Genomic DNA, 23,457 nt, shown 5'->3' on the forward strand with positions numbered 1-23,457 from the left:
GGACGAAACTTGTGTGTATCTTGAGTGAAAAACTGGTAAATAGGCCCCTAAATGTTTGGATGTAAGTACAGATGTTTCTTCAATATATATATATGGGAAGGTTAAAGTGGAATTTCAGGCACTAAAATACACAATTTTTGCAAAAAAGTAATAAAAATATATTGTTGGCTGTGCTTGAAATCCATAGATCTGATAACGATGCAATAGGGGTAGAGAGCATAGGAAGTTATCAGTAGTGATGAGCTTGAGTTCGGTCTGCACCAGTGTTCATCTGAACCTGGAAAGCAGCTGTCAGTGCCAGGCCAATGAGCTGCAGGTGGGGGATTTCCAAACCTGCAGCTTTAAATAAAAGGCGGTGATGATGCCTGTGGCAGTATTTACCTAATATGGCCATGTGACCATATTAGGACAATGAGGTCATGAGTTTCCCAACTCTTTGTGTACACACAGCTGCATGGTGGGGAATCCCTGGCTTGCAGCCCACTGACACTGACAGCTGCCTTCCGGGTTCAGGTGAACATACTGTAGGTTCAGACCCAAACCCAAATCCTAGCTCCCTGCTGCAGTCAATAATCCAAGAAAACAGGGCACATGCCAAAAATGTCTTGCTCTAGTCAAGGTTTACTGTAATGACAGCACACCACCTACTCCAATGAGGAAATAGCTCTGCTGTGGGTGAAACACGTTCTGGGTCTGGCTTTCACTGGGACTGAGTGGTGTGCTGTCATTGTAATAAAACATGACTGGAACAAGAAGTTTTTGCCTTGCGGCCTTTTTTCTTGTGGAGAGTGAGTGGACTCCAAAGCTCTGCACCTGGCTGATCTCAGAACATTGAGAAGGAAGTTACCATTGTTCCTAGTCGTCGTAGTTAAATACAGATCACACCAACTCCCTATGTTATAGATATAAGACGAGGAGGAGGTAGTCCTAACACTTCCTACCCTAGGTTGACCACGCTGCTCTTCCATTGATATGGTACAGTAAGTTAGCATTATCCCCCTACAACAGAAAGTGTGAAAAAGGGATAAAGCCACAATAAATAAAATAATGCAGCCACCACATCTAAGGACCAATAAGCTGATACATATTAGTGATAAGCTGAACACCCCCCGGTTCGGTTCACACCAGAACACCACGAACGGGGGAAACATGTTTTTGAACATGCAAACTCCATTAAAGTTTATGAGACTCGAACATGAAAAATCAAAAGTCCTCATTTTAAAGGCTTAAATGCAAGTTATTGCCAAAAAAGTGTATGGGGGTGTCACGGAACCATGAACCAGACATACAACAACAGATAAGTGAAAATAGAAAGCTTTATTGAAAAACAAGCTGTAAAGCAAAAGTCCAAACGGATGGCGAAACTGATGCAGAGTCTTTTGCGAAGCCAGGGGTCAGGAACCAGCAGGGTAGTCAGACGAAGCCAGGATCAGGAACCAGCAGGGTAGTCAGACGAAGCCAGGATCAGGAACCAGCAGGGTAGTCAGACGAAGCCAGGAACAGGAACCAGAAGCAGCAGCAGTCTTAGAAGCATGTGAACACAGGAGGACCAAGCAGGGAACTGAAGCCACAGACCTCCTATATATATGAGCTAGGCATCCAGCTCCTCCCAATGGGAAGGAGGAGCCGCAGGGTGGGAGGCTACAAGAAACCCAGAAACCAAGATGGCCGCCAGCACATGTCAAACGAAGGAGAGCAGCAAGAAGGTAAGACCATGACAGTACCTCCCCCTCAAGGGCCCCTCCTCCGCGGAGTAAAGAACGGTTTCTGAGGGAAGCGTGCGTGGAAGGCTCGGAGCAAGGCAGGAGCATGGACATCTGCGGAGGGAACCCAGGAACGCTCTTCTGGACCATAACCACGCCAATGAACCAAAAACTGCACCCGACCGCGGACCAGGCGTGAGTCCAGGATATTGCTCACCTCATACTCCTCACGATTGCCCACTCGGACCGGACGAGGCCGAGGAACCGAGGAAGTGAAACGATTACACACCAGTGGCTTCAACAGGGAGACATGAAACACGTTGGAGATCCGCATGCCAGGAGGAAGCGCAAGGGCATAGGCTACCGGGTTTACCCTGCGAAGCACTCGGAAGGGACCAACAAAGCGAGGCGCCAGCTTGGGAGTGGGCACTCGAAGGTTGAGGTTGCGGGTGGACAACCATACACGGTCTCCGGCCTGGTAGGAAGGAGCAGGCGCTCGTCTGCGATCAGCCTGGAGTCTCTGGCGCTGCGCAGAGACCTCAAGGGACCTCTGGATCTGTACCCAAGAAGCACGTAGGACGGAAAGGTGATCCTCCACAGCCAGAATATCCTGGGGAGAGAATACCTCCGGTAACACGGCAGGTTGGAACCCATAGTTGGCCAAGAAGGGAGACGTCCCAGAGGAAGAGTTCACCGCCGTGTTCCTGGCAAACTCAGCCCAAGGCAGGAGGTCAACCCAATTGTCTTGGTGATCGGAGACATAGCAACGAAGGAATTGCTCCAAGGCCTGATTGGATCGTTCTGCGGCCCCATTGGACTGAGGGTGGTAGGCCGAGGAGAAGGAGAGATGAATCCCCAACTGGGAGCAAAAGGCGCGCCAGAACCTGGACACAAACTGACTCCCCCGATCCAACACAATCTCCTTGGGCAAACCGTGCAACCGGAAGACCTCCCTGGCAAAAATCGTGGCCAACTCCTGTGCAGAGGGTAACTTCTTGAGAGGAACACAGTGGCACATTTTGGAAAACCGATCCACAATCATGAGAATGACCGTATGGCCTCGGGATGCAGGGAGGTCCACAATGAAATCCATCCCCAGGTGTGACCATGGGCGCTCCCCGGTGGCTAAGGGTTGCAGAAGGCCCAACGGAAGGTGCCGAGGAGACTTACTCTGGGCACAAACGGAGCATGCCGCTACATATGCGGCGATGTCGGAACGTAGGGAAGGCCACCAGAACAGACGTGAAACAGCCCAGGACAGCTGATTCTTTCCAGGATGCCCCGCGGTCTTGGAGTTATGGTAGGTTCGCAACAACCGAGTGCGCAACTCCTCAGGCACAAAACATCTGCCGTTGGGTCTCCCAGAGGGAGCACCAGATTGAGCCGCCAAAATCTGCTCACCCAGGGGAGAGGTCAGGCTGGTGCGAATGGCGGCCAGGATCTGATTCGGAGGTATGACCGAAGTCGGAATCGACTCCTCCCTGGACAGGTCGGAGTACTGCCGTGATAAGGCATCCGCCCTGATGTTCTTGGAACCGGGTAAGTAGGAGACCACGTAATTAAAACGTGACAAGAACAGAGCCCATCTGGCCTGACGTGGTGTCAATCTCTTGGCCTCAGAGAGGTAGGTCAGATTCTTGTGGTCCGTCAGGATGAGGACCGGAACCACCGAACCCTCGAGCAAGTGCCTCCATTCTTTAAGAGCCTGAACGATGGCCAATAACTCCCTGTCACCAATCTGATAGTTGCACTCCGCGGAAGACAGTTTCCGGGAGTAAAACCCACAAGGAAGCAGAGGACCCTCTGGTGTTCTACGCTGAGACAGAAGGGCGACTACTCCCGTCTCAGACGCGTCCACCTCGAGGACAAAGGGCAACCCAGGGTTGGGATGCGACAGAATCGGAGCTGACACAAAGGCGGACTTTAGAGCCTCAAAAGCTCGGATGGCCTCGGGCGGCCAGACCTGGGAATTACTGCCCTTCCTGGTCAGATCCGTGAGAGGCTTGGCTAGCATGGAAAAGTCCCTGATGAACTTCCGATAATAATTGGCGAAGCCCAAAAAGCGCTGCAGGGAGCGAAGACCACTGGGCTGGGGCCACTGTAAGACAGCCGAAACCTTCTCAGGATCCATGGAGAACCCCTCAGCGGAAATGATGTAACCTAAGAAGGTTACCTGGGATCGGTGAAATTCGCATTTCTCAAGCTTACCGAACAGCTTGTTCTCTCGTAACCGTTGCAACACTCGTTTGACATCCAGAATGTGGGTCTCCATGGACTCAGAATATACCAAGATGTCATCCAAATAGACCACCACACACTGCTGCAACAGGTCACGGAAAACATCGTTGATGAATTCCTGAAAGACTGCGGGCGCATTGCACAGCCCAAAGGGCATAACCAAGGATTCATAATGACCGGTCCTGGTGTTAAACGCGGTCTTCCACTCATCGCCCGCCTTGATCCTTACGAGGTTATATGCCGCCCTCAGGTCGAGTTTGGTAAAGACCGTGGCCCCTTAAGGCGATCGAACAGCTCGGAAATCAAGGGTATCGGGTAAGCGTTCTTGATCGTGATGCGATTGAGACCCCTGTAATCGATGCAAGGCCTCAACTCACCGCCCTTCTTTTTCACAAAGAAAAATCCAGCCCCTGCCGGGGACGAGGATTTGCGAATGTGTCCGCGTGAAAGCGCCTCCCTCACGTACTCCTCCATGGCCTCATTCTCCGCTACCGACAGTGGATAGACTTTGCCACGAGGAGGAACGGCACCAGATTGTAACTCGATGGCACAATCGTATGGGCGGTGCGGAGGTAGGGCAACCGCGCGCACCTTATCGAATACATCCCGGTACTCCTCGTATTCAGGGGGCAACAGAGAGTCCGAGGAAGTACACAGCAACTTGACAGGGCCATGGATGCAACTAGCCCCACACTGCGGTGACCACGAGAGGATCTCGGCCGATCTCCAATCGAAAATCGGATTATGCTTCTGGAGCCAGGGGTACCCCAAGACCACTGAGTAGTGTGGAGACGAAATAACCTGGAAGCAGACCGACTCTCTGTGGACGGCACCAATGGCTAACCCCACTGGAAGGGTCTCATGAGTCACGTGTGGCGGCAGAAGGGGTCTGCCGTCTATCGCCTCAAGAGCCAGAGGAGAACCTCGAGCCTGCAGAGGAATGGAATTGGCGGCAGCGAACACACTATCAATGAACAAACCACCAGCACCAGAGTCCACCAACGCCTGGGTCGTCACCGAGCCCCCGACCCAGGAGAGGACAACAGTGATCAGTGGTTTGTCAACACGGGAAACCGGGGACGAGGAGACTCCACCCAAGATCTGCCCCCGACAGGATCTCAGGTGCGAGCGTTTCCCGGACGGTTCGGACATGCCAACCGAAAATGCCCACGAGACCACAGTACATGCATCGGCCCTCGCGTCTCCGGAGTACCCTCTCCCCCTCGGACAGGCGAGCAAACCCCAGCTGCATGGGTTCACCCCCAGACAAGTCATCCCCAGGAGGCGTGGGAGGAGAGGGAGGCACGGGTGGGACAACAAAGGTAGGCGCCAATCTGTTAGGAGGCCTCCGCAGACTCTCCTTAAAGGAAGGTCTCTCCCTGAGTCTGGTGTCAATCAAAATCAGGAAAGAAATAAGAGACTCGAGCTCCACTGGTAGGTCCTTAGCTGCAACCTCATCCTTCAAGGCATCCGAGAGACCATGAGAGAAAGCAGCGACCAGAGCCTCATTATTCCAGCCCACCTCTGCTGCCAAGGTACGAAACTCAATGGCGTATTCAGCTACGGATCGTGAACCCTGTCTGATGGACATAAGGAGCTTCGCAGCAGAGGCAGCACGAGCCGGCACATCGAATACCTTCCGAAGAGAAGCAACAAAACCGGAAAACTCGGCAACCACCGGATTGTTGTTCTCCCATAAAGGGCTGGCCCAGGCCAAGGCCTTGTCCGAGAGAAGCGAGATTAAGAAGCCCACCTTTGATCTCTCAGTAGGAAAGGCATGTGGCAGCAACTTGAAATAAATGCCCACCTGGTTAAGGAAACCTCGGCACTGAGTTGGCTCTCCCCCAAAGCGCTGTGGAAGGGGGGCAGAACCGGACATACCCCGAAACACCGCAGGCACAACAACAGGTGTCGGGGTAGACTCTGGCGCAACAACCGGAGCGGCAGTAGGAGCGGGCCCAGGAGCGACAACCGACCCATCGGTAACGGGAGCAAAATGAGCCGTGCGTTCAAGCAGGGTTTGCAACGCCACGGCGAACTGACCCAACAGGTGATCCTGCTGATCAAGTCTGGCAACCAGCGAGGGTAGTGAGGATGGCCCTGTACCGTCAGAATTCATGGCCTGTGGTACCGTGCGTTCAAGCAGGGTTTGCAACGCTACGGCGAACCGACCCAACAGGTGATCCTGCTGATCAAGTCTGGCAACCAGCGTGGGTAGCGAGGATGGCCCTGTACCGTCAGAATTCATGGCTTGGTCCTAATGTCACGGAACCATGAACCAGACATACAACAACAGATAAGTGAAAATAGAAAGCTTTATTGAAAAACAAGCTGTAAAGCAAAAGTCCAAACGGATGGCGAAACTGATGCAGAGTCTTTTGCGAAGCCAGGGGTCAGGAACCAGCAGGGTAGTCAGACGAAGCCAGGATCAGGAACCAGCAGGGTAGTCAGACGAAGCCAGGATCAGGAACCAGCAGGGTAGTCAGACGAAGCCAGGAACAGGAACCAGAAGCAGCAGCAGTCTTAAAAGCATGTGAACACAGGAGGACCAAGCAGGGAACTGAAGCCACAGACCTCCTATATATATGAGCTAGGCATCCAGCTCCTCCCAATGGGAAGGAGGAGCCGCAAGGTGGGAGGCTACAAGAAACCCAGAAACCAAGATGGCCGCCAGCACATGTCAAACGAAGGAGAGCAGCAAGAAGGTAAGACCATGACAGGGGGTCTGGGTACTGCCCTGGGGGACGTGTACCAATGCAAACATTTTTTTAAAAAAAACAATCGTTTTTACAGGAGCAGATGATTTTAATGATGCTTAAAGTGAAACAATAAAAATGAAAAATTCCTTTAAATATCATGCCTGGGGGGTCCCCTTAATGTGCCTGTAAAGTGGCGCATCTGTATGATGTATGGAGCCAGCTGCAGCAATACTGAAATCTCTAAAGGAAAAAATGTGATTCAAACTTGCTCACGTAATGTATTGTCGGCTCCCGGCAATACAGATAAAAAAAAATGAAAAAAAAAACTGAGTGGGGCCCCCCCCCCCCTTTCGGGTCTGGTACAAATTTCCAGGGGAGCCCCACGCCAAAATTGAAAAAGAAATTGGCATGGGGTCCCCCCCAATATCCATACCAGACCCTTATCCGAGCAAGCAGCTCGCCCCCCCCCCTCCTGAACCATACCAAGCCACTTGCCCTCAACATGGGGAGGGTGCTTTGGGGTACCCCCCAAAGCACCTTGTCCCCATATTGATGGGCCCCCAGACTCTGCCCCCCCCATGTGAATGGATATCAGGTACATCGTACCCCTACCCATTCACCGAAAAAAGTGTACAAAAAAAACAAAGACAAAAGCCAGTTTTTGACAAGTCCTTTATTAAAAATATAAAAAAATAGTGTCTCCTGATGTAAATCCATCGCCAATCACGTCGCCCGCCGCTACACTCGAAAAATATATATATTAAAAAAAAAAAAAAGAAGCTCTTACCTTTTCAGGCGCTTCCCGCTTAATGAGCTGTTTGAGTTAGACAGCTCTTTTATAGGAATCCGACGTCACGAGCGCCCCATAATGTACTGCTGTAGTGAATAAATTACTGACGCCACGTCAGAAGGGGCGGTGCCACCGGGTGGTGTCCCCGCCCCTTCCCTACAAAAGAGCTGTCACAGCCGAAAGCGTCTGAAGTGGCGGGAGTGTTTTTTTTTTTTCCGGGTGCGGTGGCGGGGCAAATTTCCTGCGAACGGCCCCATTTGTTCATATGTTCAACGAACACACGAACGCCCGATGTTCGAGTCGGACTCAAAGCTCATCCTTACTACATATTGAAATTTTTTGTTCTTGACCTTAGATACACAAAGCTCTGGTAGCATCATATTGCAGCACTGTACATGCCATAGATTTGGGCAACAGATTCTTGAATAGCGCACAAAATGTCAGTTAGATCGCATATGTGTGTGGGCAATTGAGACCCCTGTGGAGAAATTTGGAAGGTTACATAGAATGGGATTGCCGTATGGGTATATTTTTCACGAGGGACATTGGTACAACCATGTACAAGAAAAGAATAAAAATCCCTGTTACAAAGTGGCCATTATATTTGATTGAAAGGTAAAGCAATGCTCTAAGATCTATTTTTATACCTTTTTGTAGGAATTTCTGATGTCTCCAAAATATAAAAAGGACTGGTTTTACAACCGCATGTCTAACCTGTTTGGCGTCCGGTATGTACCACATCTTCAAGAATATTGCATACAAATTATATTGGTTTATCCAATACTGAACCTCAAACACGTCTTTTTGGGGTACATTTATTAAAACTAGTGCACTCAGAATTGGGTGCAGCTGTGTATGGTAGCCAATCAGCTTCTAACTTCAGCTTGTTTAATTAAGCTTTGGCAATAAAACCTGGAAGGTGATTGGTTTCTCAGCAGACGTGAGCCTGATTTTGCGCTCTCCTGCTTTAGTAAAAAAAAAAACCTTTATGTCCATAAAAACTTCTGTGCTTAATGTAGAGCTAAAAGCAAAATTTGTTTTCTTATTTTTTTAACCACTTGCCGACTGCCGTCAGTATATTTACTGCGGCGGTCAGCCCCTCCCTTCACTACGTCACTCGCCTGTAAGCCTCTAGGGGGCGAGCGCGCGCCGCCGGAGGCGCGCTCCCGCCCCCGCTCGTTCACGGTGTCCGCCGGCCACTCGCGATCGTCTGCTGTGAAGGGAGAAAGGCAGGCGGCTAGTGTAAACAAAGCCGCCTGTCATTCTCCCCTGTGTAAGAACAGAGATCATACGGTCCTGCTATGCAGGATCGTACATCTCTGTTGTTACACCACAAGTCACATCCCATAACAGTTAGAAGCACGCCCCTAGGGACACACTTAACCCCTCCTTCTCCAATAAAGTTAACCCCTTCCCCGCCATTTTTACAGTAACAGTGCATATGTATAGCACTGATAACTGTAGTAATGTCACTGGTAACCCCAAAAGTGTCAAAAATGTCAGTCAAGGGTCCGATCTGTCTGCCGCAATGTCGCAGTCCCGCAAAAAAATCGCAGATCGCTGCCATTACTCGTTTAAAAAAAACAACAAAAATGACAAAAATCTTTCCCTTAGTTAGTAAACGCAATAACTTTCGCGCAAACCAATCAAAATACGCTTTTTGCGACTTTTTTTTACCAAACATATGTAGCAGAAAACAAATTGGCCTAAAATGTTAAAAAATTTTGATTTTTACATTTTTTTGGGGGGGAATTTTATATAAAAAAATTTGAAAAATATTGTTATTTTTGCAAAATTGTCGCTCTTTTTTTGTTTATAGCGCATGATCAAAAAATCGCACAGGTGATCAAATACCACCAAAAGAAAGCTCTGTTTGTGGGAAAAAAAGGACGTCAAATTTGTTTAGGTACAGCGTTGCACGACGGCGCAATTGACCGATAAAGTCACGCAGTGCCGAATCGCAAAATAGGCCCTGGTCAGGAAGGGGGTAAAATCTTCCGGGGCTTAAGTGGTTAATAGAGTAAGGGAGGGTTACAACCCCTGTCTTTTTTTTTTTTTTTTCATCTGTGTCTGCATTGGGTAGATTTTTTTTCTCTTTCTGTCCCATAGTCAAAGCCAGAAGTTAGCGGAAATCCCTCCAAAGTGAGGAAATCTCTGGTTGTCAGCAGAATTGGTGTCTCTACTTGGAAGATTTCCCCTTTTGCCCTATTCTGGTGACAACCCAAAATTTGGTATTTTCTTTCAATTTCACTCTCAGTGATAACCAGTAAACAGAACAAATAGGGCGAATCTCCCTAACCGGGTCACGGACAGCAGTAAAAAGCTAACAGAGGGTTGTTTCCTTTTACACTCTAAAGAAAAAAAATGGTTTTGCCTTTAGTTATGATCTAAAGCAGGGGTGTCCAACCTTTTGACCTTCCTGGGCCACATTGGAAAAAGAGGAATTGTCTTGAGCCGTACATAAAATACACTTCCAATAAGGATAGCTGATGATAGTTGGGCCCTGGGTGGCACAACTGAAATTGTGCCCCCCCCCCCCCCCCAGATACAGCCATGTGGCATTTACTTGCCTGGCGCTATCTGGAGTCCCTGTATTTACTGCTGCTGGTGCTATTACAAAAACCGCAGTCCTGGCATCCCTTCAGCTGTGCCTGTGCCTAGATTCTCGAGGCTGCTACGCTTGCGTGGCATCCCCTGCTTCTCCCCATACGTGCCTGTACCTAAGTTGTCCTGCCGGTCACCATGGCTTCTATGCTTGCACGGTGTCCATCCAGACATGCCTGGGCCACATGCTGAATTCTCTTGTGTTGCATTTGTCCCGCAAGTTGGACACCCCTGCTCTAAAGGAAACCTAGACTGAGAAAACTATGCAGATCTACATAGCTGTCCCAACAAATATAACACAGATTGATTAATTTAGCTATGCAAAAGTTACATTAACACTTTTCTAGCTTTAACAGATTTTGTGTTTTCTTCCCTATCATATACCAGGTTCTTGGGACAAGGCTTGGTGACAGATCGGGATTATGATCACTGGCACAAACAGAGGAGGATTATGGATCCAGCGTTTAGTAGAACGTAAGCATAACTATTACCCAGACATTGAAACCTAAAATAGACGCTGCTTTGAAAGGGAAGGCCATGCAAACAGCTAGATACACAGATGAAATGTTAGAGGTAGGTGCTACCTAGGTAGGTGCTAGAGAGTGAGTATAGCTTTTGGCTCGGTCTGCCTATCAGAGGAGCAGCAGGGAAATTCTATATTCTCTCTGCTTAACAGGGAGCAGAATCTGTGAGTTAGGTCTGCTTAATGTGCCCAGTGGTCTGAGGGAGTGTCCCCACTGTGCCCAATGGGGAGGCACATTGGATAGTGGAGGAAACCTGGCCAATAAGGACACAGGCTTTGATACAGCCCCAGGGATTGGCACAGACTGCTGTCTCGGTGCATTGTGGGGTGTAGTATATAAAGCCAGGGGCACAGGTACACAAGGTCTTTGGCGGGAAGCAGAGTCACAGAAGGAGGGTGGGGGCTGCCTCCTCTTCTGAAGTGGATGGTGATGGTCACAGGCGGTCGGCCTGGTGAGCCAGAGGAGTGGAGCTGAGGCCAGAGGTTCAGAAGAGCTGACTGGAGGAGTTGAGGCACTGCGAGAATCTGGAAAGCAGTATCATGAGTACAGAGGATCTTGTCTAAGGGTCTGCCCAGGAAGGGGACCACTCCAGTGTAGAGTAGTCAGTGGACGAGTGTCAGCTGGAGGAAAAGGGGGTACCAGGTGAGAGCGCTGAAGAGAAGTACTATAAGGAACATTAACCTCAGATTCATCCAGTGGCAGGATGAAGTAGCGGCCTTGCCACATCCTCAAGTTAGAAGTCCTCAGAATTGTGAATAGTTCAAGCGTTAGAGTATCCCACTCATCCCTTCTTCCATCCCAATATAAAATAAAAACAACAAAAACATCAACCCCTAGACTGATCATTGACTGAGCCAAGAACATAAAGTGCTAAAATTTCTGCCTGCAGTTGCTAAGGGTAACCCAGGGGAATCCAAAAGTGTTAAAAACCAGCAGCTCTTAAGGGGCAGTGCTACATAGATATAGATATTTTATACATATGCACATTGTTCCATCTTATATCAATGTAACTATGTATATACCATACCTGTGTGATGCCCCTGGAAGCTGGAAATCAGTGATGTAGACACGGCTACTCTAGTGGTCTCCACTAACTTCCAGGTCCTGCGCTGAACAGCTACCCTACTGTACTGTAAACTACTTTGCACTGAATAAATGCAAAGTGTTTTCTGATTGGATGATATAGAGAAGTGGGCAGCGATGTCATGCTCTCCACCTCGTCCAATCAGAGATCACTTTGCATACTTTCAGAAAATGCAAAGCCATCTCTGAATTGCTCCTGTGCTGAGCTGCCGACCTGTTGTGCTTTCAAAGCAGCAGGTCAGCACAGGACCCAGAAACAAGTGGAGATCACTGGAGCAGCGATTTCCAGCTTCCGGGGGCATTGGCCAGGTATGGCATATATATATATATATATATATATATATACTGTGTGTATATACCGATCAGCCATAACATTATGACCACTGACAGGTAAAGTGAATATCTCATTACAATGGCATCTGAAAATTGGTGGGATATATTACGCTGCAAGGAAACATGTTGTCCAAGACGTTGATATGGTGAAAGCAGAACAAAATGGGCATCGTAGTTTGTTGTGAATGCGGCTGTGGAGCCCATGGTGACCCATGTGCGAAGCCAAAAGCTTCTACAATGGTCACATGAACATCAGAACTGGACTACAGAGCAATGGAAGAAGGTGGCCTGGTCTGATGAATCACATTTTCTTTTACATCCTGTAGATGGCGGGTTGCGTGTGTGTCACTTACCTGGAGAAGAGATGGCACAAGGATGCAGTAATAGAAGGCAGGTTGGCAGAGGCAGTGTGATGCTTTGGGCAATGTTCTGCTGGGAAACCTTGGGTCCTGCCATTCATGTGGATGTTATTTTGGTGTCCATGCCCCAATGGGTCAGGGCTGTTTTAGCAAAAGGGGGCCCTACTCAATTTCAGGTGGGTGGTCATAATATTTATGGCTGATTGGTGTAAATACAGTATATATAATTCCAACATTTTTGGAATTGGGGTTTGTAAATTTACAAACTTCAAGATCATTCGGATTAACAGGACTAAGCTGGAAATAATTGAAATATAATGTGGATAATTATAAGGTCCTGTCACATTACTACCTAGTCCCAGCCAGGCTTTCTAAAATGTATCCTGAGGTATCTTCGTTATGCTTCCGAGGCTGTGACCAGGAGGGAACAATATTTCTCAGCTGGTAGACTTGCCCCAAGGTTAGGCACTTTTGGTAAGATCTTATAGGTATTTTTTATTTTATTTTACAATTTTTTAAGTTTCTTTTCCACACATGGTAGCTATAAGAGGGTAGCATCCCTCTGCACTGTTATAATAGAGGTATACAAGGAGACACATTTTGGTATCTTGGTCACTGTACATTAACCTACATAATCAGTGCCTCTGTTACCTGTATGCAGATACCTGACTGGATTGATGGCCCCTTTCAATGAGAAAGCCGAAGACTTGATGCAGAGACTGTCAGAAAAGGCTGACGGAAAAACTGAGGTTGGAATGCTTAACATGTTCTGCAGAATCACTCTGGATGTCATTTCAAAGGTACATAGAATGAATAGATTTAGGTTTTCTGTTACTAATAATGTTGCCCAAAAACCAACAAACGGGTTCTTCCAATCTGAACACCCCGTACTTGAACTTTGCTTAGATTTGTCTCAGCATTTAAAATATCCAGACATTCGTCATTTGAGCTGAACTCCCAGATTGCACATAGGACAACGGATGCAGCCCTGGTGCAAGCATTGCTCACAATGAGCAACACAGACGGAAATCAGGCTCTCTCTTGGGTAGCAAAGCCTATGCACATAATTTCAAAGGACTGAGACAGATTTAGAACTGGATAAGAGATGACATTTCACTCCAAACAGTTACACAATTAAGAAGTGGTCAATGGCAGGTTTTATTTTGTCATAGTTTAGAGCAGCAGAGGAGGAATTTACAAAAAATGAAAACCATGACGCCTTGCGCCAGGAACGGCGTTTGGCTGACAGTGCTCACACACTCACTGGTGAAAGGGAGGCAAATGGCTAAGCGACTGTGCACAAAAGATATTGAAACAATCAGGGGCGTAACTACAGGGGTTGCAGGGGTTGCAACTACAACCGGGCCCCATGGTCCAGGTGGCCTGTGCGGCTCCCGTGTACACCTGGATAGGAAGGGTGGTGGGGGCAGCATGTAGAGAAATCACTGTCCTCCTTTTTCCTCCTGTAGCTGCAGGAGGAAAATTAAGGAGATTGGTTCCTCTGTATGCTGCCCCCGCCACTCCTCCTATCCAGTTCACTTGTGGTCTGCTGTCTCTGGGCCCCTGTGAGCTCCCCTGGTCCTCCCCCACACTGTGCTGCCCCCCCCCCCCCGCCACTGTGCTGCCTCCCCTCTCCTGCCGGCTGCTGCAGGGGATGTGTCACAATAGAGAACCAGGAATGGGTCAGTAAATATGTAATTTACCAACTCCTTCCTTTTCTGAATGGACAGAGTCATAGTCGGTGATATTGTAAAAAAAATAAAATAAAATGATAAAAAATAATACAATTAAAATACCAAAAAATAAAAACTACTGACATCAGTAGGTGAACTTCCAGGATCGCAAAGGTCACACTTGCAACCGAGCTCTGGCATTCCACCACCATGGGGAGGCCCCAAGATGGCAGGATGGGGGCCTCTGCAGAACTTGTGAAAGGGTCCCACTGCGGGACCGTAATAAAGGGCCCCACATTGAGAGTAAAGGGCCCAGGATCAGTGGGAAGAGCCCCAGGCTTGAAGGGAAGGGTCCCGGTCAGGGGTCCAGGGGCCCATCATGGTTTCTTGCACCGGGGCTCTGAAGGTTCTACTTACGCCTCTGGAAACAATGTAGAATAAACAACAACAACAAACAAAGGGGGCTTAGGAGCTGGTAGCCCTGTAACTAGACAGAGGAAACTTATGGCTGGAAACTTATGACAGAGGAAACTTATGGCTGGAAAACACGATAAGAAAATTTCCGTTCAGCGAGCGATCAGCCGATATTCTACTCGTTAATGTCCAGCCATCAATGAGCGATATCGATATTGAGAACGAAAAATACCGTTTGAAAAACAGGAAAAATTCTGTCGTCTCGTTTGCGAAAGAACAATATTCTATACGTTGGTGTTGAGGTCGTTCAGTTTAAATCTGTATAACCTCATCACGCACGAACACTGTTTCGATGGTCGGCGGGCAACGGTCGAGCAATATTCAGACCGTGTATGTTGGCAACGTTTTCGACCGACAAATACTTTTTCAAAAGTCGGTGGTCGAATGATCGGGAGATATTCTAATCGTGTATTCACACCATAACAGTCCAGGGCTGCAGCTGTCAGCAAGGAAGAGGGACTCCACCGGTATATAAACAAATTTGGGTGGGAAGAAGAGAGAAAACACAACCACTCTGGTGTAGTAGGTTCCATATAATTTATTTAAAACAATTTAAAATGTATATAAATGCAAGAGTAAATGAATTGGCACAAGTTAAAAAGGGGGAGAAAGCCTCCTGGATCGACCAAACCCCAGGCACATAGCAACTGGATGGATGATCTTCAGTACACCAGGAGCCCAGCACAGGTCAATGGCTGCTGAAGACCTCCAGTGTGTCCCTGTACCAAATTAGGCAAGCAAAACAAAATTAGCAACCAATCAAATTCATTTTTAGCTAGCACTTTAAAATATAGTGCACAAGAAAAAGGAATTTTACAAGACAACATAGTACAAGAAATTTTCCATAACTCAAAAAAAAAGCCAAAAAAAAAAAATGTTACATTGTTTCAATAATTTGAGATTAAAAACAGATACAGTCATGGCCAAAAATATTGACGCCCCTGAAAGTAATTTACCACTTTGCCCAGAAGATTGTTGCAATTACAACTAAGGCTGCATTCACATGTCAGCTTATAATCGCGGGCAGAACCGCCGCGGTTCCGCCCGCGATTCGGAGATTTATTGCAAATCGCGGGACGCCTAGCGTTGCCCGTTGATTTGCAATAGCCCCCCAAACGCCGAGCGATGTTGCCGCGATTTACGCCCGCCGAATCGCGGCAACATCGCGCAAACAAAATCGCGGGAAGCAATACGCTCCAAAGAAGCTCTTGTACTTTTTTGGAGCGTATTGCGTCCCGCGATTTTGTTTGCGCGATGTTGCCGCGATTCGGCGGGCGTAAATCGTGGCAACATCGCTCGGCGTTTGGGGGGCTATTGCAAATCAACGGGCAACGCTAGGCGTCCCGCGATTTGCAATAAATCTCCGAATCGCGGGCGGAACCGCGGCGGTTCTGCCCGCGATTATAAGCTGACATGTGAATGCAGCCTTAGGCATTCTCATGTTTATTTATTTTGTTTGTATTGGTATGACACTGAAAAGTGTAGAGAAAAAAAAAAGCCAAAGCTGACACATTCCACGCAAAACTCCAAAAATGGACTGAACATAATTATTGGCACCTTCTCAAAATTGTAAGAAATAACTGCATTCCAAGTTTGTGATGCTCCTTTCATTTGTAATTAAAGTCACCTGTATCAATTTACAGGCGCTGACAATATAGAAATCGCACCAGCAACCAGTTAAAATGATAAAAAATTGACTCAGCCTTTCTGTTGTGTGTCTCTGTGAAGCACTGAGAAGAGAAAGAGCCGCAAAGGATTGTCTGAGGACTTGAAAACAAAAATTGTGGAAAAGCATGGACATTGTCCAGAAGTTTACAGCACATGACACTGTAGCTAATCTGCCTGGACGTAGACGAAAGAGAAAAATTGATCAAAGATTGCAATGAAGGATTGTTCGAATGGTGGATAAAGAACCTTGATCAACTTCCAGGCAAATTCAAGCTTACCTTCAGACACAAGATACAAGTGTGTCAGCTCTCTCTTTACATCGCCATCTGAATAAAAAGGAACGCTATGGTAGGAGACCCAGGAGGACCACACTGCTGGCACAGAAACAAAAAAAAAAAACAGATTGGAGTTTGTGAAAAACTTGCCTAATGCCTCGTACACACGCATCGATTATTGGCCTGGAATTTTCCGCCAACGTCCGATTGGCTGATTTTCGGCTTGTTAGTATGATGCTTTCGACAACCGACTCCGACTTTTCGGCTGAAAAAAATCTGGTGTGCAGGCTATAAAATTTTTGTTGGCCGTCAACACAACGGCCGATTTTCCGTCAGTCAGTACAGATTTCGGCAGACAAAAATCTGATGAGCAAGACTGGGCATGCTCAGAGAAGAAAAAACACACGGAAAGTAAACCATCACATGACATCACTTCTGAAGTAGATTTTTGTTGGCCGAGAAAATTCGTGTGCAGTCTAGGCACATTCCAACCAACAAAACACCACTCAGGACAAAAGACGGACGATCGGTCGGCCGATAATCGTTGCGTGTGTACGAGGCATGAGGAAGCCAAAATACTTTTGGGAGAATGTTCTGTGGACAGACAAACACAATTACAGCTTTTTGGTAAAGCCTATCATTCTACTGTTTTCAGAAAAAGAAATTAGGCCTTTAAAGAAAGCCCCTACATTCAAACATGGGGGAGGTTCACTGATGTTTTGGAGTTGCTTTGTTGCTTAAGGCAATGGATGTCTTGACTGTGTGCATGGCATTATGAAATCTGAAGCCTACCAAGGAATTCCAATGTAGGACCCAATGTCAGAAAGTTGGGTCTCCGTCAGAGGTCACGAGTCTTAAAGCAGGACAATGACCCAAAGCACATGTCAAAAAGCACCCAGAAATAGTTTAGGACAAAGCACTAGAGAGTACTGAACTGGCCAGCAATGAGTCCACATCTAAATCCCATAGAGCACTTGTAGAGAAATCTCAAAAAAGCTGTTGGAAAAAGGAACCCTTCCAATCTGAGAGACCTGAAGGAGTTAGCAAAAGAAAAGTGGTCCAAAACTCCAGTAGATAGGTGTAAGAAACTCATTGATGGTTACAGGAAGCGATTCATTTTAGTTATTTTTTTCAAGGGGTTTGCTACCAAATATTAAAATTAGGGTGCCAATAATTATGTCCAGTTCATTTTTGGAGTTTTGCATGGAATGTGTCAGATTTGGCGTTTTTGTTTCTTCACTTTTTTGTGTCATACCAATGCAAACAAAATAAATAAAAATGAGAATGCTTCAACATTTTGCATATATTTACTGGGCAAAGTGGTGCATTATCTGACAAATGCAGGGGTGCCAATATTTTTGGTGATGTCTGTATATGTGGAAGCTTCTCTTCCTCACTAAGACCATTCAGTGAAATGTGGAGCTTTCATCTTTAAGCATGTATAGCAATGGATATATCCATATGCCTGAAGGTAGCCCATTCCTCCTTAACCCCTGAAAAACAAAAGGAAAGACAAGAACAAAACACCATTATGTAGTATATTAAGCACAGAACATTTATTAAAGGGATCGACCGATTATCGGCAAAGCCGATATATCGAGGGCAGATATGCACTTTCCGCGATATATATGAATCGGCCCTGGAGGTTACCGATATTGCCAATATTTCGGAAAGTGCTTTTACCAGAGTGTTGCCTGCAGCTAGAGGCATCACCCCGGTACCAGCGTCCATAGCCGACGGTCGGCTGTCTTGTAATGACGACTGATACGGCTGAGAAGCCGCTCGGCTGTCATTAAAAGGAGTGTGAGGGGACGCCCTCCCCCCCTCCCGCCGCCTTCCACGGCTCGCCTGGGTCTCCCGTCCCACCGGGAGACCGGGGCAACCAGCCTGCACGGCCGCTGAAGACCCGATAAAAGCCACATTTAGCTCTGATCGGGTCTCCATGCAAAAACCCGGAAGTGATGTCATGACATCACTTCCGGGTACTGTCTGGTGCCAGATTTAAAAAAATAAAAAGCATTCAAAACAGCCAAACTTGGCGTTTTGAATGCTTTTAAGTGCAGAGAAGGGGTTTGGGGTCTTTTAGATCCCCAGATCCCTCCACAAGAGTAGCTGTCAAGTAAAAAAAAGATATTTTAGCTGTATTGTCTCCCTTTATATTGTAAAGCACTGCGCAAACTGTTGGCGCTTTATAAATCCTGTATAATAATAATAATAATAATCTATTGAAAATCCATCGTGGTTCTTCCTTCTGGTTTGAGCTGACAACGGTGTCTTTTCTGCACTGAAAACCCAACCAGCCCTTCATGCTTGACTACAGATCATCACCTATGCCCCTCTACTCATTTCTTTAGCAAAAAAACAAAGTTGCTATGTTGCTGTCCTGACTCATAGGAATCTGCCTCATGCCATATGTGTAGGGAAAGAGCTCTTGGGAAATATAGCTCTGGGGGAGGACCCACATCAGTAGAATTAGCCTCCCAATAGCTCCTTTGGTAGAGGCTTCAAGGGGCATAATAAAAGTTGTTTCTGGGACATACTGTAGAGCAGGGTTTCTCAACCAGGGTTCAGTGGAACCCTAGGGTTCCTCCTGAGGTTGCTAGGTGTTTCTTGAGCAATAGACAATTTCTGCCTCTCAGATAAGAAACTAGAAAATAGCTATTGCATAGGAAATGGACTTTACTGGCACAACATCAGGACACTATGTCATAAAAAATATACATTTTATTTCAAAAAAAGTTTAAAAAAATTACTTTTCACAAACATATATATGTATAAACGAGCATTGTTTTAAAAGTACTGTGCAACAAGAGTAAATTCAATTGGTCATGAGTGAACCCCACCATACCACATGGTACCAACGAGTTGAAAACTACTAGAAGCCCTTTACTCTAAACTGGAGTCATACGGTAATACAGGCTTTTGATGGTGTAGTTCCAGTGGTGGCGGTGTATTCACTTTGAAACTACAGGGTTCTCTACATTTTCGCGCTGTAGTGCTTCTTCTGGAGAGTGTCGTTAGTTATAACACTTTATTATAAAATCTATAAGAGAAAGAAGGAGGAACACATGCATGAAAATTCATACAATATACAACCTCATTTCAACGGAAACAGTGTTCTTAAAGTATGCAAATTATATACGATGTCCATCTATAATTATGCATATATGTATCTAACTTAGTCTAATTTCTTACCAATAAAAATATGTTGCTGGGTACATTGGATAATCCAAAAAAGAACCACATCAAAATAAGCAGCTACAGCGGTGGATCAAAGACTGTCATCGCCCAAAGACAGATGGTGGCGGGGGGATGATTTAGGGTAAACTGACTCTTCATGCCTGATTGTATAATGTACACCTATCACTAAGTAAGGAATGGTGGATTGTATAACAGGGAATGTAAATATGTCTCTTTAAGAAATGGCTTTCTTCTTGCCACTCTTCCATAAAGGCCAGATTTGTGCAGTATACGACTGATTGTTGTCCTATGGACAGAGTCTCCCACCTCAGCTGTAGATCTCTGAAGTTCATCCAGAGTGATCATGGGCCTCTTGGCTGCATCTCTGATCAGTCTTTTCCTTGTATGAGCTGAAAGTTTAGCGCTACGGCCAGGTCTTCGTAGATTTGCAGTGGTCTGATACTCCTTCCATTTCAATATTATCGCTTGCACAGTGCTCCTTGGGATGTTTAAAGCTTGGGAAATCTTTTTGTATCCAAATCCAGCTTTAAACTTCTCCACAACAGTATCTCGGACCTGCCTGGTGTGTTCCTTGTTCTTCATGATGCTCTCTGCGCTTTAAACGGACCTCTGAGACTATCACAGTGCAGGTGCATTTATACGGAGACTTGATTACACACAGGTGGATTCTATTTATCATCATTAGTCATTTAGGTCAACATTGGATCATTCAGAGATCCTCACTGAACTTCTGGAGTGTCAGGACCCGGACTTGAACCTGGGACCTCCATGGTGTCTGGCAATGACTCTACTCGCTGAGCTACCTGGAATGCTGGACAGCTCCCTGGACAAATCCTTGAATGATCCTGCTGTGAATCTTTATTGCCTTGAACCTTGAACCCTTTGCTCCTCCCATGAACTTCCTGTTATAAGCCATGTCTTTGAACTTCCTGGTCGCCAGAATATTGTGCCTTCAACAGCCGATATCTCGCTTGTCTCTCCTGCTGCCGTCTGTATCCTTGCTACTATCCGTTATCGACACTTGGCTTGTTCCTCGACTACTCTTCTGTTTGATCCCAACCTGCAACTACTGGTTACCGACCTTTGGCTACTCCTTGACTACGCTTCAGCTTAATCCCTATCTGCTACTGGACTCTGACTTGCTCACCTCCTGGTGGGGCGATCTTGAGGACCGCGACCTGGTGCTAACACGCAGCAAAATCCATCTCCACCTTCAGGAGCGCTGGTGAAGACCGGTTAGTACTTAGACTCCGCACCTCAGGTGAGCCTGTGTCATCTGCCTGGGTGACCTGTCAGTGTTCCTATCCTGCTGGTTCCTGTGTGCCCTGCGACTGCTATAGCTACTGGTCTTCGAGCCTGACCCCGGATCGTGACAGAATATTCTGGCCCAAAACATGGAGGCCGCTATAGCAAGCATCGTGACTCCTCTTAGGCAACAAATTGCTGAGCTGCAAGAATTTGGTGTTACCTGCCAAGAAAAAGTTAATAAACTAGAAAGTCTATTGGAAAGACAACAGAAGGAGATTCATGCTCTGCAGAGACTACTACTGGACCGAGGTGATACTATCACACATATGCCTCAGCCTTTACCATCCAAGTTTAATGGAGACCGCCATCATTACAGAGGTTTCCTAAATCAGTGTCGTTTATATTTCCAAACACACCCTGCTGCATTTCCTTCTGAGAAGAGAAAGGTAACCTTGATTCTCGAACTTCTGACTGGAGAAGCTCTAGCTTGGGCCTCCCCATATATTGAGCAGGACAGTGCCATTTTAAATAATCTGCAGACCTTTTTGACCGCAATGGATCAGGTTTTTGATGATCCCAACCGCTGTGCTACTGCTGAAGCAAAGCTGCATAGTCTGAGGCAGGGAAGGCGCTCTGTCGCTGAGTACACAGCAGAATTCAGATGTTGGGTTGCAGATACTACTTGGAACCCTGCTGCGCAAAAGAGTCAGTTCCGCCGAGGGCTTTCTGAACAGGTAAAGGATGAGCTCGCTAGAGTTGATACTCCTGATGATCTTGATGCCTTCATCCAATTATGTATCAGAATTGATCAGAGACTTACAGAAAGGAGGAAGGAGAGGCTGGGAATGTTTGCAAGTAAGAGTGGCATGCGTTTCTCTGCTACTCCATTTGTTCAGCAGGATTTCAAAGTTGCTCCTAATTCTAACACTCCTGAGCCAATGCAGGTAGATGCAATTAAGAGATCCATTTCCATTCAGGAGAAAGAAAGAAGACGTTCTGAGAACCTATGTCTTTACTGTGGAGATTCTGGTCATTATGCAATTAACTGCCCTAACAAGGTTAGAAGAACAATTGCATCGATTGATGTGATCACGCCTGAACAAATAAACTCCATTAGCCAGTCCATCTCCCCGTTGGTCCAGGAAGAAAATAAAATAAATTCTTCACTACCTCATTTTGTCCTCCCTATTAAACTTATCTCTGAGGGCATTGAGATTCCTTGCTCTGCTATGCTGGACTCTGGTGCAGGGGGGAACTTCATGGACATAGACTTTGCCAAAAACAATATGATTCAGACAAGAAATAAATTAGCCCCAGTCGATATGGAGACAGTGGATGGTTCACCCTTAACTTCTGGACCTGTTACCCATGAAACAGTCCCTTTGGTTCTCCAATTTGAGGCTAACCATCGTGAGACCATCAGTTTTCAGCTGATTACGTCACCTAAATTTCCTGTGATCTTGGGCATCACTTGGTTTTCCACCCATAATCCCTCAATCAATTGGGAAGCACGCGTTATAAATTTTACATCCCTCCATTGTGAGGAATACTGTAGAGAGCCTTGTCCAATTAGTTCTCCACAGATTAAGGAAACACAGTTGGATTTGGTTACAGCACAGTCATATCCTAAACTGCCTCCACAATACCATGAGTTTCAGGATGTCTGTGATAAGAAGAACGCCGACCAGTTACCTCCTCATCGCCCATATGATTGCCCCATTGAGCTACTCCCAGGTGCAGAAATACCTTTCGGCCGCCTATTCAATTTATCAGAACCTGAATTAAAGGTGCTCAGGGAGTGGCTTGATGAGAATTTAGAGAAGGGGTTTATTAGACACTCAACATCCCCTGCTGGAGCAGCCTTGTTCTTTGTTGAAAAGAAAGACTCTACCTTACGTCCATGCATTGATTACAGGCACATGAATAAAGTTACTATTAAAAACCGTTATCCTCTCCCGTTGATCTCTGAAATGTTGGAAAGACTTCGTTCTGCCAAGATTTTTACAAAGCTTGACTTGCGGGGGGCTTATAACCTTGTTCGTATCCGCCAAGGAGATGAATGGAAAACCGCCTTTAGAACCAGATACGGACACTTCGAGTCCTTGGTTATGCCTTTTGGTCTTTGTAATGCCCCTGCAACCTTTCAACACTTCATCAACGATGTTTTTCGAGATCTGTTGGACCAATTTCTAGTTGCTTATTTGGATGATATCCTCATTTTTTCCAATAACCTAGAGGAGCATCGCAAGCATGTTTGCACTGTCCTTGAAAGATTGAGGCAGAATCGACTTTATATCAAATTGGAAAAATGTGAGTTTGAACAAACCCAGATCCAGTTTCTGGGGTATATTATTTCACCAGATGGAGTAAGCATGGATCCTGAGAAGATTAGAGCAGTAGTAGATTGGCCTGTCCCTGGAAACGTTAAGGAAATTCAAAGATTCATCGGGTTTGCCAATTTCTACAGGAAATTCATAAGAAATTTCTCTAAGGTGATAGCTCCGATTACACAGCTGACAAAGAAAGGGGTGCCCTTTGTGTGGTCATCTAATGCTCAGGCTGCTTTTGATAAGTTAAAGACTCTG

At 46.5% G+C, this 23,457-nt stretch overlaps 1 protein-coding gene across 1 annotated transcript in view; it reads left to right on the forward strand.

Moving 5' to 3' along the window:
• The window catches only part of LOC309569225 (cholesterol 24-hydroxylase-like), a 204,653-nt gene that overhangs the window by 17,604 nt on the left and 163,592 nt on the right, over positions 1-23,457 (forward strand). The window contains exons 4-6 of the mRNA XM_082274978.1: positions 8,088-8,158; positions 10,422-10,508; positions 12,995-13,133. Of these exons, the coding sequence (XP_082131104.1) occupies positions 8,088-8,158; positions 10,422-10,508; positions 12,995-13,133 (297 nt within the window). The remainder of the gene's footprint in view (positions 1-8,087; positions 8,159-10,421; positions 10,509-12,994; positions 13,134-23,457) is intronic.

Source organism: Pelophylax lessonae (genome assembly GCF_965119305.1).
Source record: "Pelophylax lessonae genome assembly, chromosome: 13".
In the NCBI taxonomy this organism is placed as follows: domain Eukaryota; kingdom Metazoa; phylum Chordata; class Amphibia; order Anura; family Ranidae; genus Pelophylax; species Pelophylax lessonae.